Here is a 17,274-nt window from a genome sequence, read left to right on the forward strand (position 1 = left end):
TAAAAATTCAAATTGACTGACGCAAACGTGAGTTCTTCATGTTTTTATTAAAAACAACATAGTGCTGACGCCGTACGACATCGTTTTTTCGCTATAATTCGGTATAATTCGAGGTAGTTGACCCTCACCCAAAGTTAAGGTTTCATGGGAATATTATTGTCATAATTGTCTGGACCATATATGATAATTGTTTAATGGTAGTTATTGATAGATCTTGAAGATGTCAAGTTATAGGTGCATAAGACTATGTTGTTCATGCATATAGCACGTTCATTGTAAGAGGAGAAGAGATGTTGTGTATTTTGGGCTAACTCAAATTCCGTAGTAGAAAAACCCTGGAAGTGGGATGGGCATTCTGTTGTGGTACGCCCTGTAAACGCACTGTGAGTAAGGAATAAAGCAGTTATCATTCACGTCGTTGTCCGACCTATTCTTGCTATCTAAGAACCTGGAAAATAGTAAGGATATAACATATATCACGGGTCATTACGACGAGTTTGGTGGAGTTTTTACTGCTTCTTCCAACTCCTACCGCACTGACTGTAACCTGACACTCTCTGGCTGCGTCTTGCCTCTTTTTTTTATTGTCGGACTCGGTGGACTCGGACAAAATCAGCACCCAGTCCGAGTACGGCAAAAATGACCGAGTCCGAGTCCCCGAGCCCGAACCGAGTCCACAGCCCTGATCTTAACAGATAAAAGTTCAGCTCAGTTGTCAGAGCAGAATCTCTCTGACACATATGAGCAGTCTCTTAAAGTTCTTGTGTTCCTTCCTTGTAATCCTTTTGTAGGTTCCAGTAGACTTGTAGACACCGCTGTCTTTTTTGTTAAAGTTTGCTAGTGCGTCATAGTCTGGAGTAAAATTTGTTGTGGCAATTCTTAGGCGAGATCCGAGGTGTTGGTCCGTTTACCTCTATCTGTGACGGGTTGATGTTGACGTTCATGTGGCTGAACGTCACGTCGCGTACGTCGAGCCAAATTGGCCACTCTCTTTTAAACGCTCGGCACTGTGTCCACCTTGCTTTTCCTTGGGCGACTCATTTTAATGGAAGGATTCCAGGGGAAGGTTTGTGGGTGGCTTTAGCGCAAAACTGCATCTGAAAGCTCAGCGCGCGAATTATAAGAATGCTGTCGTCACAGCCCACGCTCTAAATTCGGGACTGATACAAATAGAGCGCGAGTGCGCCAAGTACGTAGACGCACTTGTGAGTGTGCACCGAGCTTTCTGACACGGCTTCCGGTAGTAAATGCGCAGGCGAGCGCTTCCCCATCTACTGGGGAAACGCAGTCATTGCAGGCAAAATGAAGTTTAATAATACAATTTGTTCAGGGTTGGCGGGCCGGATTAAACAGTCCCGTGGGCCGTATCCGGCCCGTGGGCCGTAGTTTGGTGACCACTGGTCTAGCAGGTATTAGCAGTGTGTCAGCAGAACAGCCATAATTGGTAGTTTAAGTATGGATTAGATAAAATCTGTCAAAGTCAGGACATTTACCTTGTGTTCCAACAGGATGCCATTGAGGATAAACTTGACACCAAGCAATACCCATACATTTCCCAGAGACAGGCATCAGCGAAATCCAATGCTCCATCAAGGTTAGTATATCACAGTATTACATATTTTATATCCGGTTGATTGTAGTATAATTGAACAAATATCCATACATCTATCTTCTTAATTGCTTTTGTCCTCACGAGGGTTGTGAGCGTGCTGGAGCCTATCCCAGCTGACAGCAGTAGGTAACCCGGATCTGGTTGCTAGCTAATTGCAACAAATATCTAATACATTATTAGTGTGAAGGTGAAGATAACTATTGTTATTCCTGTCCTTTATTAGTGTGAAGGTGAAGACCTTCAGACTATTGTTATTCCTGTCCTCTATTAGTGTGAAGGTGAAGACCTTCACACTATTGCTATTCCTGTCCTTTATTATTAGTGTGAAGGTGAAGACCTTCACACTATTGTTATTCCTGTCCTTTATTTGTGTGAAGGTGAAGACCTTCACACTATTGTTATTCCTGTCCTTTATTATTATTATTAGTGTGAAGGTGTAGACCAGGGGTGTCCAAACTTTTTGCAAGGAGGGCCAGATTTGATAAAGTGAAGGTGCCCGGGGGCCAATAGTTTTTTCTGACATTTTTTAACTACAAAAATGTCATGCAAATACACACTGTTATAAAACAAAGTCATTGTCACAATTGTCTTTATTTTTCAAATGACAAAATAACCAAATATGAGTCAATCAGGTAGATGTGAACAACTCTAAAAACACAAATTCTGCCTTTCATTCATATCTGAAGAGTCAGATAACATTGAACAAACAAATTTACATGAGTTTAAAATTACTTTTGCCTCATGAACATTTTGAACGGGAATTATGAGTAATGCAAAGTTGTCTGTTATTATTAAAACTAGTGAATTTTGCTCTTGTCATTTATACATACATTATCTTTCAGAAAATAATAGTTTGTGTCAGGTCTACAGGTCCATAACATCAACAGTCTTAACATGGCCACTTCGTAGCTTGTTTAGTAATATTTATTTTTGACTCAGTCCCATGTGAAGAATCGCTGTCGTGATGCCAGTTCAGCTTGGAGCTGCTTCACTTTATCAGCTCGGTCACTCCCTGTTAGCTGGTCGTTTGTGTTCGCATGTTTAGTCTGATAGTGTCTCTTTAAGTTGAAATCCTTAAACAAGGCAACCGTCTCTTTACAAATTAGACAAACACAATTGCCTTGATTTTCAGTGATGTACAGTTTATCGCGGTTTCCCTACATCGCGCATTTTCTTTCCAAATTGAAAAAAATAATTAAAAGTCAAAATAAAACTTCTAAATTGAGGAATTATGGCACAAAACCTGCCCACACGCCAGCAGAAGGCAAGGAGTGCCCACACAATTGCAGTGCGTACACTTGTACCTTTTAGTTTTTAAAACAAATAAAGGTTATTATAATAAGAGTTCTAAAAACATATTTACAGTGTTGTACCTTGTTATAGAAAATTGTTATAATAATAAAAGAGTTCTAAGAACATATTTACAGTATGTACACTTCTACCTTGTTATAAAAAAATGTATAATAATAAAAGTTGTTCTAAAAACATATTTACAGTTTGTGTTAAGAATTCTCCATGTTATTTATGTTATTCAGCCATGCTTTGATTTGAGGTAGGGTGATTTATTTTGAGGGCCGTTTTCAGGCGATACCACTTCCTTTTTTATGTTCTTGTACATATATCGGTTACGGTGTTACAGGAGTCATTGGCGATGTAAGTGTGTCTCCTAACAAGAGAAATGAATGATCACATGTGTCTAACCTTTAGGACAATGTAGTATTGCTCCAAATGTTCGTTTAATTTCCTTTAGAGGTCCGTTTGCGCGTGTTAGCACGATCGCAAATTAGCATCTTTCCGCTAACTCGATGGCCTGCCCAGTACTTATTCTTTGCTGCGGGCCAATAAAAACTGGACCGCGGGCCGCAGTTGACCCGCGGGGCGTAGTTTGGCCACCCCTGGAGTAGATCTTCACACTATTGTTATTCCTGTCCTTTATTATTGTGTGAAGGCAAAGGTCTTCACCTTCACACTATTGTTATTCTTGTCCTTTATTATTATTCTACATCTTCCGCTCACTTTTTTGACGCTTAACTAGTTCCACATACTCATTTATTGTTATTCCAAATATTCAGGACATGGGTGCTTACATTTTTTTCGTTCCAAAAATTTTCCGTTTTCGCAAAATTCACAAATTTCCGGCAATTAATCCCCATTCATTCTTAATGGAAGATTCAACATTTCACATTTACGTTGTTCCAGTTTGAAATTCACATAATTCAACACATTCAAATCACATTGGTGACATTCCCTAACTTGCCAAATTAAAAAATTTCACGTTTCACTTTTAAAATTTGCACAAAATTTTGCAAAATTTCACTCCATTTAGTTCTTCACTTCTAATTTCTACATTTTTCCACCGCTTCAACTCTTTCCAACTTTCAACTCTTCATCTTTTGCCTACCTATTCCACACTTTCCCACTTACCAAAATTTCCAAATTTTCAATTTTGAAATTCCCACCAAATTTTCCCAAAATTTAGTTTTTCCCTTCTTATTTCTACATTCCAACTTTATTCACTTTGTTCAACTTATCCTTACAATATTCACTTCCTTCACCCCCACTTCCACTATGCTTTCACAATTCAACCCTTGAACCCCACTTCCAGTGTGGCGGCCATCTTGGATTGACCCTGAAGTGACCCTATGAACCCAGAATGAACCGAAAGTGCCCCAAATCAAACCAGAGGTGACCCCAAATGAACCAGAAGTGACCCCAAATTAACCGGAAGTGACCTCAGGCAAACCTGAAGTGACCCCAAATCAAACCGGAAGTGATCACAAATGAACCGGAAGTGATCTTTCTAAACCGGAAGTGACCTCAGCTAAACCGAAAGTGACGGATATTAAACCGGAAGTGACCCAAATAAACCGGAAGTGACCCAAATTAAACCAAAAATGAATTTATTTCAACACTAAGTGCCCCAAATAGCTACATTTACGCTAACTTTTGCAATCTTTGTCCGATTGTTGCCTTCACAGAAATGTAAGTCACCTACGCCATGGGAACTAATGCACCCCCATACCATCACAGATGTTGGATTTTGAACTTTGCGTTGATAACAGTCCGGATGGTCCGCTTCCTCTTTGGTCCGGAGGACACAACGTCCAGTGTTTCCAAAACAATTTGAATAGTGGACTCATCAGACCACAAAACACTTTTCCTTTGTGCATAAGTCCATTTTACATCAGCTCGGGCCCAGAGAACCCGGCGGTGTTTCTGGATGTTGTTCATAAACGGCTTTGGCTTTGCATGGTAGAGTTTTAACCCGCACTTACTGATGTAGTGATGAACTGTATTTACTGACAGTGGTTTTCTGAAGTTTTCCTGAGCCGATTTGGTGACACACTTGTGTCAGTTTTTAAGGCAATACCGTCTGAGGCATCAAAGGTCACAGTCATTCAGACTTGGTTTCCGGCCATGGCGCTTATGTGCAGTGATTTCACCAGATTCTCCGAACCTTTTGATGATATTATGGACTGTAGATGTTGAAATCCCTAAATTCCTTTCAATTTTGCTTCGAGAAATGTTTTTAAACTGTTCAACTATTTTCTCATGCAGTTGTGGACAAAGTGCTGAACCTCACCCCATCCTTGCTTGTGAACGACTGAGCATGTTTGGGGAGGCTCCTTTTATACCCAATCATGGTACCCAATTAGCCTGATCACATGTGGGATGTTCCAAATAGGTGTTTGATGAGCTTTTCTCAGCTTTCTCAGTATTTTTTGCCACCTTTCCCAACTTCGACTGGAAATGTTGCAGCCATGAAATTCGAAGTTACCGTAAATTCCGGACTATAAGCCGCGACTTTTTTCCCAAATTTTGAACCCTGCGGCTTATACTCAGGTGCGGCTTATATAAGGATTTTTTCGTGATTTTTGTGATGACTTGATCACTTAAAGATTCAAGATTCAAGAGTTTTTTATTCGCCATGTTTGAGCGTGGCGGCTCGGTGGCGCACTGGGTAGCACGTCCCTGTGTGGAGTTTGCATGTTCTCCCCGGGCCCGCGTGGGTTTTCTACGGGCACTCCGGTTTCCTCCCACATCCCAAAAACATGCTTGGTAGGCCGATTGAAGACTCCAAATTGGCCCTAGGTATGAGTGCGAGTGCAAATGGTTGTTTGTCTCAGTGTGCCCTGCGATAAGCTGGCAACCGGTTCAGGGTGTCCCCCGCCTACTGCCCGATGACGGCTGGGATAGGCTCCAGCACGCCCGCGACCCCCGTGGGGACTAAGCGGTACAGAAAATGGATGGATGGATAGATGGATGTTTGAGCGTGCCAAACAAGTTATTTGACTTCGATAAAACACACCTTCTGTTCAACATTTAGGTGACTAACAACACTCAGGACATGTGAAAAATGGCAAAAAAAAAAAAAAAAAAAACGTTTCACTTTTATACACTGCGGTATCTTGAAGAAAAAAACAACAAAAATACTATTTTGAAACACTACTATGGCTGCTGCTTATTCTGGCTGTGTTGCTTGTGACTATTATGAGCTTTAGTAGGAATGCACCCTAGGGCTCTAAACCCTTTCTCTTACTCTGCCATGTGACTCAGAGATTACACAAAGCAGTGGCGTTGTTTGGACCATTAAAACCCAATCAAGCAGCATTTAAATTCAATTCTTCTGACATTTTGCTCACCAAAAACAAGTTGTAATGAACGTGAACTTTTAATGCATTTTATTCAGAAGGTTACTTTGAACCCCGAGGCTTTAATGGCGCCGTTGTAGTGGGTTGACATAATTCACCCGGAACCTAAGTTCACGTTACAGAGTTCCGGTGGGACCGTTTACACGTGTGGGACTTTCCTGTTTAGAGTAGGGTGTGTTAGGATCGTAAAGGGAAAAGACAGTTGAATCTCTTCTCTCTGGCCTACCGTCGTCACCGAGGAGATTTGATATATACCCGGCGCATTCTCCGAGGCGAACTTGGTGAAGACCTGAGGGAGTATTTCATCTTAAATAATGATACTTCGACACGTGGTCACAGTTTGAAGCTATACAAACCGAGGAGGTTACGCATCCATGGCGACGCTACTCTCTCTACCCGTGTAGTTAATAGCTGGAACCGCCTACCCGAATCATGTATCACAGCCCAGTCAGAGGAAAGTTTCAAGAGAAGTATTGACGCAGTGTTTACAGACTGAATGGTGAAACTGCCGACCGCGGTATCGGTACCGACTTTTTTCCGACATTTCAACCGCGGCTTGGTAGCATCCCTTCAACGTCCGGGAAGTGAAGGAGCTGACAAGGGACTCTTCCCTCTGCTTTCTACCTTTCAATGAATCAATGAAAGAGTTTTTTACGGCCTCCGGGGCGCTCTAGCAGGAAGCAAGAGCGAGACAGACGAAGAAGAGATAATGCGCCGAAGAAGACGTGCTAGTTTGTCAACACGGTTGCGTCACCCTTGTCTTTATTTCGTGGTCCCGTCGACTCTGGAGCGAGACGTGTCGCTCGCTAGTTTAATGTAATTTAGCGCTTCGTGCATGAATAAAATGACCATGAACAGACCCTCATCACACTCGAAGAAAGGCATAAAAGCGACGACAAAAGAGAGACTGAGTGAGGCGAAGGATATCTAACGCTATTCCAATCGGACGCTGAGGAGGAAGGCTTCGCCATTGCACAGGAGGAAGATGAAGACGATGAAGCTCTTTTTTTACATTTGCTGGTATGTTTTTTAACGAGCCCTGTTGGTGCTGTACTACCGTGTTGCTGCTGTGTTACCGCCGCGTCTCAGTGACTTTTACCGGGTATGTTTTTTTTAACCCAGCCCTATTAGTCTTGTGTTAAATGTTAAGGTATGTTATTAAAACTTTAAAAAAAGCTTTCTGTGTCCAGTCTTTCTTTGTTAATAACTCGCGTTAGAAAGAAATGTTAAGGTATGTTATTAAAACTTTAAAAAAGCTTTCTGTGTCCAGTCTTTCTTTGTTAATAACTCGCGTGCACGCTTCCTTGTTGCTGCGGTACTACTGCTGCGTCACAGGCAATGTTCAGAAAGACATGTTAAAGTATGTTATTAAAACTTTAAAAAGGCTTTCTGTGAACGGTCTTTCTTTGTAAAAAACGCGTGTGCACGTGCGGCTTATAGTCCGGTGCGGCTTATAGAAGAAAAAAAATAAAATATCCCCCAATTTTAGCTGGTGCGGTTTATAATCCGGTGCGGCTAATAGTCCGGATTTTACGGTAATTATTATTTGGCAAAAAACAATTAAGTTTATCAGTTTGAACATTAAATATGTTGTCTTTGTAGTGTATCAATTGAATATGGGTTGAGAAGGATTTTCAAATCGTATTTTGGTTTTATTTACATTTATTTACGGCCGGGTCATACCAAAGACTATAAAAATGGGACCTATTGCCTCCCTGCCTGGCATTCAGCATTAAGGGTTGGAATTGGGGGGTTAGATCACCAAATGATTCCCGAGCGCGGCGCCGCTGCTCCTCACTGCTCCCCTCTCCCCCAGGGGATGGATCAAAATCACACGGGGATGGGTCAAATGCAGAGGACAAATTTCACCACACCCAGATGCGTGTGTGACGATCATTGGGACTTTAACTTCAACTTTACACAATTTCCCAACTTCAACTGAAACCGGTTTGTAACTGTAAGCTGTGACTGCTGTGTAATTTTCGCAGATGAACCTTCAATATGAAATATTGTGTTTTGGCTGCATGAACATACAATTCAATCTCTAGCCACTTGTTTACTCACCTTTCCTGCATGTGTATGGTCTGGTTCAGTGTGTGATGTAATGAATACAGTATAAATGTAAATAGATATTTATGTCATGTTTCTCTTTTTTTCTTTTTATCTAGTAGTGCCCGCTATGGTAACTGGCACAAAAACCGGGGCCCCACAGAGGTGAAGACGGGGCCAAGGGTTATTGTCTTCATTGTTGGAGGAATGACCTACAGTGAGATGCGCTGTGTGTATGAGGTCACCCAAGCCAATGGCAAATGGGAGGCCCTAATTGGTACGTTCTCAGACAGTTACAGGCCTACCCTACTCATTTTTATCCATTACCTTTGGTTGTAAATGGACTACTCACGCCCATCTACTCTACACTCGCACACTCGTGCCCTCCTTCCGCGTCATTTCCCGCCCAACCGGGTCCCCGCCCTCACATTTCTCATAATGCACAATAACAAACTGCCTCCCCTTTATGAAACTGCCTCCCCTTTATGAAGCTGCCCTCCCCTTTATGAAACTGCCCTCCCCTTTATGAAACCCTCGACCCCTAGGGGTCAACAAACAAAGTCCTCCAGCGGTCGCGGTCTTCGCATCGTCCTCTGAGGGCGGTCTGGCCTGTATCCATCTCCAGCCGGCTGAGCAGGGACATCCATGGACGATACCGTCTCAAATACGGGCACATCACTGCCCTGGTATGGGGCTAACCTGTCTCGATGCAGGGCTATTCTCCTACCCCGATGGGGAACTGCCACTCGGTACACCACCTCCCCCACCCGCTCGCGCACTCGTTATGCTCCATCCCAATGGCAGTCTAACTTGGGGTAGCGCCCCCTCTTATGCTTAGGTGTGTACACCCAAACTAGCTCATCGACTAGAAAGCTCCGCCCCTTGCTCTGCACATCATAGTTCCACTTTTTGCGCATGCCGGCTTTCTCGAGCTGGTCCCGGGCAAATGCATGCGCGACCTCCTACCGATCCTGCAGCCTCCAAGCATACTCCAACCCCGGCTGCCCCTCACAGCTGTCTAGGAGTCGCCCAAAAGCCATCTCCACTGGCGTCCCGGCCAAGCATCAGCAGAGCAGGGGTGCAGCTAGTTGAACTTTGGACAGCTGAACAATAGGCCATCAGTACCAGCGGAATGTGTCGGTCCCAGTCACGCTGGTGTTTTGAGGTGAGGATGGCGAGCTGCTGCTGCATGGTGCAGTTAAACCGTTCCACCAAGCCATCACTCTGTGGATGCAAAGGTGTTGTGCATGTCTTCTGCATGTCCAGGCGTTCACAAAGGGCAGCAACTACCTTGGACCTAAAGTTCCTGCCCTGGTCACTGTGGAGAATATCTGCAATTCCAAACCGGCAGAACATGCCCCAACGTTACTTGCGACACCCCCCCCCCCATGCCGACATCGCTAGCGTCTGTGTCTAGGCAAGGTTGGATCCGGTGGCGCAAGGACAGGAGCGCTCGTGAGGGCTCTTCTTAGGTTGGAGAATGCCTCCTGACAGTCCGGCATCCACACAAAGGGTTGGTTGTCTCAAAGAAGATGAAACAATGGACGAAAATCCCTTGACTGTAATACGAGGCAAGCCCCAGGATTTGACTTTCTCCTCCAGCGTACCGATGCTCTCTCCATTCACTCGGTGGTCCAGAAACTACACTTCCCGCTGCATAAAGTGGCACTTCTCTGGATGCAGTTTCAGTTGCAATTCTCCCTACCACCAGCCTCAGACATTATGACTAGATACACCAAACATTCTTTCTGGGGAATGTTTGCGAGCACAGTGTCCATCAAACGCTCAAACGTCCCTGGGGCATTGCATAGTCCAAAACTCATGACCTTAAACTGCCAATGTCCTCTGATGGTACAGAATGCTGTCTTAGGTCTGGACTCAACGGTGAGGGGGACCTGCCAGTAGCCACTGCGCAAGTCGAGTGACGAGAACCATGCAGACGGTGAGACCAGATCCAAAGTCTCATCTATCCTCGGGAGCGGGTAGCAATCCTTCCTTGTCACTTTATTGAGTGGCCTGAGATCCACACAGAACTGTGGTCTGGTGCTGTTTTTTCTCGGGACCATGACCACACCAGCTTCCCACGGGCTGTTTGACAGCTCGATGATCCCTGCCTCGAGCATGGCACAGACCTCTTGATCTGCAGTCTCCTGTCGGGCCAGAGGCAGACGCCGCAGACGCACCTTGACAGTTCCTGCCTCACTAGTGTCGATGTGATGCTCAACCGAGTGAGTGAGGCCCACCTCATTCTCATTGAGGGCAAAGATGCTCTCAAATTCCCAGAAGACCTGCCACAACTGCTCCTTCTGCTCAGCAGTCAGCCCTTTGCGGTTCCTTTCCCAGATGGACCGGACTGCCCCAGTTCGGTCTTTTGTTTTCACTGACAATTCTGGGCTGGATGACTTTGCTCCCCCCAGCATGCGGTCCAGCATAGGGTGAGCAAATTTTACTCGGCTTGCCGTTGACTGCTGAGGGGAGTGGTGTACTGCGGGCCGGACCAGCAGGTTGTCCGTCGTAAGATCTGTTGTATTGATGGTCACCCCTTCATCTCTGCCTTGCGATGCCGTAATCATCTTCATTCGCAGACCATTTGGCAGGATGAGCACACCAGCTCCCAAGTCCACCACACACTTTGCAGCTCTCAAAAAGTCCCGACCCAGAATACAAGGGTCACTCACATCCGCCACCTAAGCTGAGTGCGTTGTTAACAACCCGCCCAGGACAAACTCAAATGTACTTTTGCCCCTCATATGAGCTGTTTCTCCAGTCACTGTCTTCAGCTTAGTCGAGGCTGGTCCTAAAACGGTTCCCACTGGAACAACGTCGGGCCTCACAATTGTGGCTGAAGACTCAGAGTCCACCAGGGCTGCGCAGGAAACATTTCGAATCCGCACGCGAACATGACTGGGGTCCCCGACATCTGTCCAGCCCACAGTTACAACAGCCTCGTCCTGGACATGGGGGCCCCCCACATGCGGCTCCTTAGCATGCAGGTTGCTGTTCCCGGTCAACAACTGGCAGGGTCCGCGTCGTCCCAGTTACACGGACCCCTTCTCGTTTCCCTACTGATTCCTCAGGCAGCTCCGCAGGAGATGACCTGGGTGGCCACACCCCCAGCAGACAGTGGAGCGTGCTCGTAGACTGCTCTTCTCCTCATGCTGTGCAGTTGTGCGGGCATTAATTGCGCACACCAGCTCCTCCACCCACGTCGGTCTGCACCGCTCCTCCACTGCCAACGACGTTGCAGACACAGGAAAGATTGTTGTCTGCAGGGCCCCCTGGACTCTCTCTTTCCATCGCAAGAACAAGCACCACCCCCAGGGATGCCGGGTCGTTGAGCTGAATATGCAGGCGCAGCTCATCTGCTCTGAGAGATTGGACAAACTGGTCACAAATCAGTTTATTCTGGACCCCATTTGACACACCAGGAAATGCGCACCGACCCAGGGTCTCAATCTCATGGGCAAGACAGCGGAGCGGCTCTCCCGGGCGGCGATCACGCTGCTTGAACTCATAGCGTAGAAGGCTCTCAAATTAAATTCTCCAAAACACCTCTGCAAAGAGCCCACTAGCGTGCCGTAGTCAAGTCAACTGTGCCGCTTTCACCTTCCCCGACCAACCAGCAGCATCAGCCACCAACTCAAACTGTGCTTGATAGGCCTCCCAACTTTCTTTCCCACAAAACTTTGGCGCCTTCATCACTGGCTATGCAAGCCAGAGGGCGCCGGCATGCGCATGCACCCCTGGACAAACCGCGGCAACACCCGCCACAGCGTCGTGACGCAGACCCGTCATGGCGGCCTCACGCTCCTTTGGGCGCGAAACTCCAGCCTCGACGCGACCATGCTCTGCAGCTCTTGGCATTGGCATGTCAACAACACATGACACGGCGTCCTTTTCCACCAGGGCCGCCGCATGGTCCGGCTTCCTCCTTCACCACTCGCCGATAGACGAGATCGTTGAACATCTTGACACACGTCGGGTGGCCAGCAGATAAATCCTACTTCTGACACCAAATGTAATGCCCTCAACGTGGGCAAAGATGAAACCAGTAGCGGGTGCAACTTTTTGTTTTTATCGAACTCAAAATAACAACTTACGCATACTTACACGAGTTGCTGGCGGCCACAACTCACACACATCCACTCCATACTCGCCCCCTCGTTCCGCGTCATTTCCTGCCCATCTGCACCCCCCGCCCTCACACATCCCCTAATAAACAATAACAAACATTACAATATTCTTGCAAATGTTTTTTGGGGGTTGGCTTCCTCTTTAAAAAAGGGTACCCTTGTGGGGTTGACAGCTGTATTATTAGCAGGAAAAGAATGCCTAGTAGACTTCAGTGCTATCTGTAGCTAAAAATGTATCAATGTGAAAGTTACCAACCCACCGTCTCCATTCCTCATCAAAGCAGAGTTACGCCATGACGAACAGGGATATCAGGGCAAGCCACACAACCGGTTGCCAGCCAATCACAGGGCACACAGAGACGAACAACCATCCGCACTCGCACTCTCACCTACGGGCAAATTGGAGTGCTCAATCATGTTTTTGGGAAGTGGGGGGAAACCACAATACCCGGAGAAAACCCATGCAGGCACGGGCAGAACATGCAAACTCCACACAGAGAGGGCCGGCGGTGGAATCGAACCCGCAGCCTCTGAACTGTGAGGCGGACGTGCTCACCAGTGCCCCACCATGCCGCTACACAAAAACCATACACATAAAATAACAACCCAGAAAAAATTCATAGAAATCATCTGAAGTAAAATCGATTTAAAACGACGACGCCTGGCTTTACTGGAAAGGGCGATGCCAAATGAGATTTTACCGGATATACATCTAGTTCGTGGTTCTGGTCCATGGTGTATTCTCTGTGACAAGAAACAATAGGCACGTTTTTTCTAAGGTTGGATAGTGAAAAATACTGCACCCAATTTTTTTAATAAAACGGTGCATTTTGTTGGCTTTCATCGCACTTTACAGTTGACTCTCTGCATTAATTTTGAGCAAAGCTGTTTGTCTTTTGCAGGTTCCACCCACATCCTTACACCTCCCAAATACCTGAAGGAACTGCAGCACCCAGATTTCATGGACCCCAATGCACCACCTGAGACCACCGGGGAGCAGTCACCCCAATGATACATGGCGGTAAATGCCCTCGTTTGTGGATCACTATATTGACATTTCTACATGCAGTACACTTACCATATTTATTTAACAAACAACAGTAGTGTTGGATTTTGTCCACAATTTAGGGAGCGCGCTATCTGCGCCTCACGGCAAAAGCCATTACCAATCACTTGTTATCCAATTTACTCACTGCGTGCTCGTTTGATTTCTTCAGATTTAGGAAAATGCTAAGACACTGAAGCAGAAATTAGACTTACACAGGTTGGTTGAGTTCAATCACAATTCTTGTTAAGAAAGCTCTGTTTTCAGGAAAGTACAATACAGCGCTGGGCCTTTCAAGAGCAGAAAGTCTCTGTCAGGTCTAAATACCATCAGACATTTATTTACACACTGGAAACAAAGAGGAGAAGACAACCAGTATTCTTTTGCTCGCGAGGAGAATTAGGTAGAGGGCCCAGTTCACAGTCCTCCACCAATTATGACCTGCCCTACCGTCATCTCCTCTTTTTATATTGGGTTGCCCTGGTTACAAGAGGCGTTGCTACACTAAAGGGAGGGGAGAGTGTGACTGTAGCAATGCTGTTCAGCTAGCTAATAATGTTGTGTGGTGCGAGGCCGCATAGCCTTGGCCGATCCGTGACCCCAGGAATGCAGAGTCTGTTCTTAGATGGTTGGCAGCCTCGTTCCCGGCTGCAATCTCCAAACCTGGATGCCGTGTCCCTCTTGTGCATACACTCGAAGTAAACGTTAAGTAGATGTGAGATAACTTGCATGAAGTCTACTTAAACAAACATTGAGTAAATATGGGATAACTAAAAAACTGTCTTGGACAAAAACAATCAAAAGAGAAAGGACTTCTCTTGAACTAACAAAGAACAAAGGTGTTCTGTTCATAACTAGTGAGGGCCTCTCACAGTAAGACAAGGAAGGGAGTATAAGGACTCCCCAAGGCTAGCTGGCAGATATGTTGGCTTGAGCGAAGATATGTGACCTCCGGTTTCAGGCCGACCAGCGCTTCAGCAAAACTAATTATTGTTACAGTCTCCATTCAGAAAAGGCAACGTTCAAGGTTCTTTGGTCAGCTTATATTCAGTTGCACATGCCAGTGTGGGCTGAGTTTGATGGGTGATGAGTCTTTGGGGTGGGGCGAGTTCGCAGTAGAGTTTGATTCAATGGGAGTGGGTGCTGGTTCGGTGAGAGCTGGTTCCATGGGGGTGGGCTCTGATTATGGGCGATTCGGTGTGTGTGGGGGCTGTTGTCTTCCATCTTGTCTTTCGGCCTTGGTGATCATCTTTGGCCGAGTCCTTGGCTGTCTCCCTCTGGCACCTGCTCGTTTTATCTCCAAGTGACCTTCCTGTAAACATTCTGCTCCATTCTTACACCTACACTGTCGCACCTCATCCGTTCGTCATTCTTTCAATTTTGTCATTTTGTACGAAATTATGTGAGCTTTTTGGCTGTGACATCATTAATCTATTACTGTTCCCTGACTATGCAAAGTTTGTTCTTTTGATACTCCAGGTCTTTGCTTACATCATTACATTCTTAGTTTAATCATGCTTCCAACCGTATCTTTTCTTTGTTAGGCAAAATATTTCCCTCTGTGCAGAGCGTTCAGTAGTAATCGAAAAGCTGGCGTCTCACATTAGGCGACATATGACGTTTAGTCAAAACACAAGATATAATCAAGTACTGAACGGTCAAGACGACTCTGGCCGTGTCCATGATTTAGAGAAAAACCATCAGGCATGCATTACACAGTTCCTTAAGCGTGTTTGAAGTGAACAGCAGAGAAGAAAAGAACAAGGCAAAGTGTTGTGGAATAAAATATTACCTGTAATACGCATTTTGTTATTTGCTGATTGAAACTGCTAATTAAACTGTGAATTGAAACTAATAGGTAGAGAACTGAACTCTCGCTCTTTATATAGCTGACGTGTCTTGCGCATCCGTTCTGCGCATACTGTCATGGCAGCCTCCGTATGATATCCGGTCTGCGATGGAGATTAAAAAACAAACAATATTTGACAATAACACACCATCAAGGATTGCACCATCGCATCAAACGATGTGTCGTCAATTATGAATGTTACTAAGTGTGTTGGGCAGGATGGCTGAATGCGATGCGCGATTGACAACAAACAAGAAGAAAGGTGATTTCAAGTTTTATTTCGAGGGAGATTCTCTTCAAAAATTGTTGTACCCAAGCATAATGCGCACCCCAGATTTTAGGACAATAAATTAGTTAAATTTTGCACATTATGCATGGAAAATCACGGTAGTCTCTCCAGCGCGTCCTGGGTCATCCCCGGGGTCTCCTACCAGTGGGACATGCCAGGGAGGTGTCCAGGAGGCATCCTGATGAGATGCCCGAACTACCTCATCTGGCTCCTCTCAACGTGGAGGAGAAGCGACTATACTCCGAGTCTCTCCCGGATAACCGATTTTCTCACCTTACCTCTAAGGGAGAGCCCGGATACCCTGCGGAGGTAACTCATTTCGGCCGCTTGTATCTGGGATCTCGTTCTTTCGGTCACGACCCATAGCTCGTGACCATAGGCGAGGGTAGGAACATAGATCGACCGGTAAATCGAGAGCTTTGCCTTTTGGCTCAGCTCTCTCTTCACCACGACAGATTAGTACAGAGTCCGCATTACTGCCGAGGCTGTACCAATCCGCCTGTCTGTCTCGCGCTCCAACCTGCCCTCACTCGTGAACAAGACCCCAAGATACTTGAACTCCTCCACTTGGGGCAGGATCTCATCCCTGATCCGGAGAGGACATTCCACCCTTTTTCGACCGAGGACCATGGACTCGGATTTGGAGGTGCTGACCCTCATCCGACCGCTTCACACTGGGCTGTGAACCGCTCCAGTGAAAGCTGGAGATCACGGCTTGAAGAAGCCAACAGCACGGCGTCGTCTGCAAAAAGCAGAGACGCGATGCTGAGGTCCCCAAACCGGACACCCTCAAAGCCTTGGCTGCGCCTAGAAATTCTGTCCATAAAAATTATGAACAAAATCGGTGACAAAGGGTAGCCTTGGCGGAGTCCAACCCTCAGCAGACCCTCACCGAGCGTTTTGGGTCTGCCTGGTCGGACCGACATCTTCCCCCACCATCGGAGCCAACCCACCACCAAGTGGTGATCAGTTGAGAGCTCCGCCCCTCTTTTCACCCGAGTGACCCAAGGTCCCGCCTTTGGCCGCCGCCCAGCTCACTTTGCACCCGACCCCTTTGGCCCCTTCTACAAGTGGTGAGCCCATGGGAAGGGGGACCCACGTTTTCTTTTCGGGCTGTGCCCGGCCTTCGAGTCCTACCTCCAGGCCTGGCTCCAGAGGGGATATGCCCGCGACCCCCGTGGGGACAGAGCGGTACAGAAAATGGATGGATGGAAATGATCTTCTCCTGGCTTGTTTTAATTCATTTGTTAAATAAGCTTTTCAGTGCAACCTTATTCACCATTGTTTTGATTTCCTTTCTGCTGACCTTATCCTGACAATCAGAAAGAACACAAGACGAATTCCACACTGCTTGTGGTTAGTTTACTTGCAGATAACTTCAAGCTATTATCACTCAAACAGTATATTTTGTGCTGTGCTACAACATTGAACAGCTAGCTGTTCGATAGAAAAGCTCAAAAAAAGCATAATATAACTCTTAACGTACTGTCACTATAAAAAATGACAATTTGAAAATAACTGAAATCAAAGAAATAAAAACAAATGATCTATACTAGCCATTTGAATAGAATAGAATTGTCAGGTTTATTTCGCTGACTGAATAAGAGAAGAGCAACAGCAAACAAACCACAAGTGAGACAAAATA

At 45.9% G+C, this 17,274-nt stretch overlaps 2 protein-coding genes across 4 annotated transcripts in view; one reads left to right on the plus strand and one right to left on the minus strand.

Annotated features, from left to right (window-relative positions):
- The window catches only part of stxbp1b (syntaxin binding protein 1b), a 137,159-nt gene that overhangs the window by 116,931 nt on the left and 2,954 nt on the right, over positions 1-17,274 (plus strand). The window contains exons 17-19 of one of the 3 annotated variants that reach the window (XM_061278630.1): positions 1,509-1,594; positions 8,436-8,590; positions 13,349-13,467. In XM_061278630.1, coding sequence (XP_061134614.1) covers positions 1,509-1,594; positions 8,436-8,590; positions 13,349-13,458 — 351 coding nt within the window. In that variant the 3' untranslated portion in view covers positions 13,459-13,467. Of the gene's footprint in view, positions 1-1,508; positions 1,595-8,432; positions 8,591-13,348; positions 13,468-17,274 lie in introns of all 3 variants that reach the window. The other 2 variants (XM_061278628.1, XM_061278631.1) reach the window with 2 other exon arrangements.
- The window catches only part of noxa1 (NADPH oxidase activator 1), a 63,361-nt gene that overhangs the window by 5,930 nt on the left and 40,157 nt on the right, over positions 1-17,274 (minus strand). The gene's annotated exons all lie outside the window — the stretch shown is intronic.

The sequence above is a fragment of the Syngnathus typhle genome, linkage group LG5 (assembly GCF_033458585.1).
Source record: "Syngnathus typhle isolate RoL2023-S1 ecotype Sweden linkage group LG5, RoL_Styp_1.0, whole genome shotgun sequence".
Classification (NCBI taxonomy): Eukaryota; Metazoa; Chordata; class Actinopteri; order Syngnathiformes; family Syngnathidae; genus Syngnathus; species Syngnathus typhle.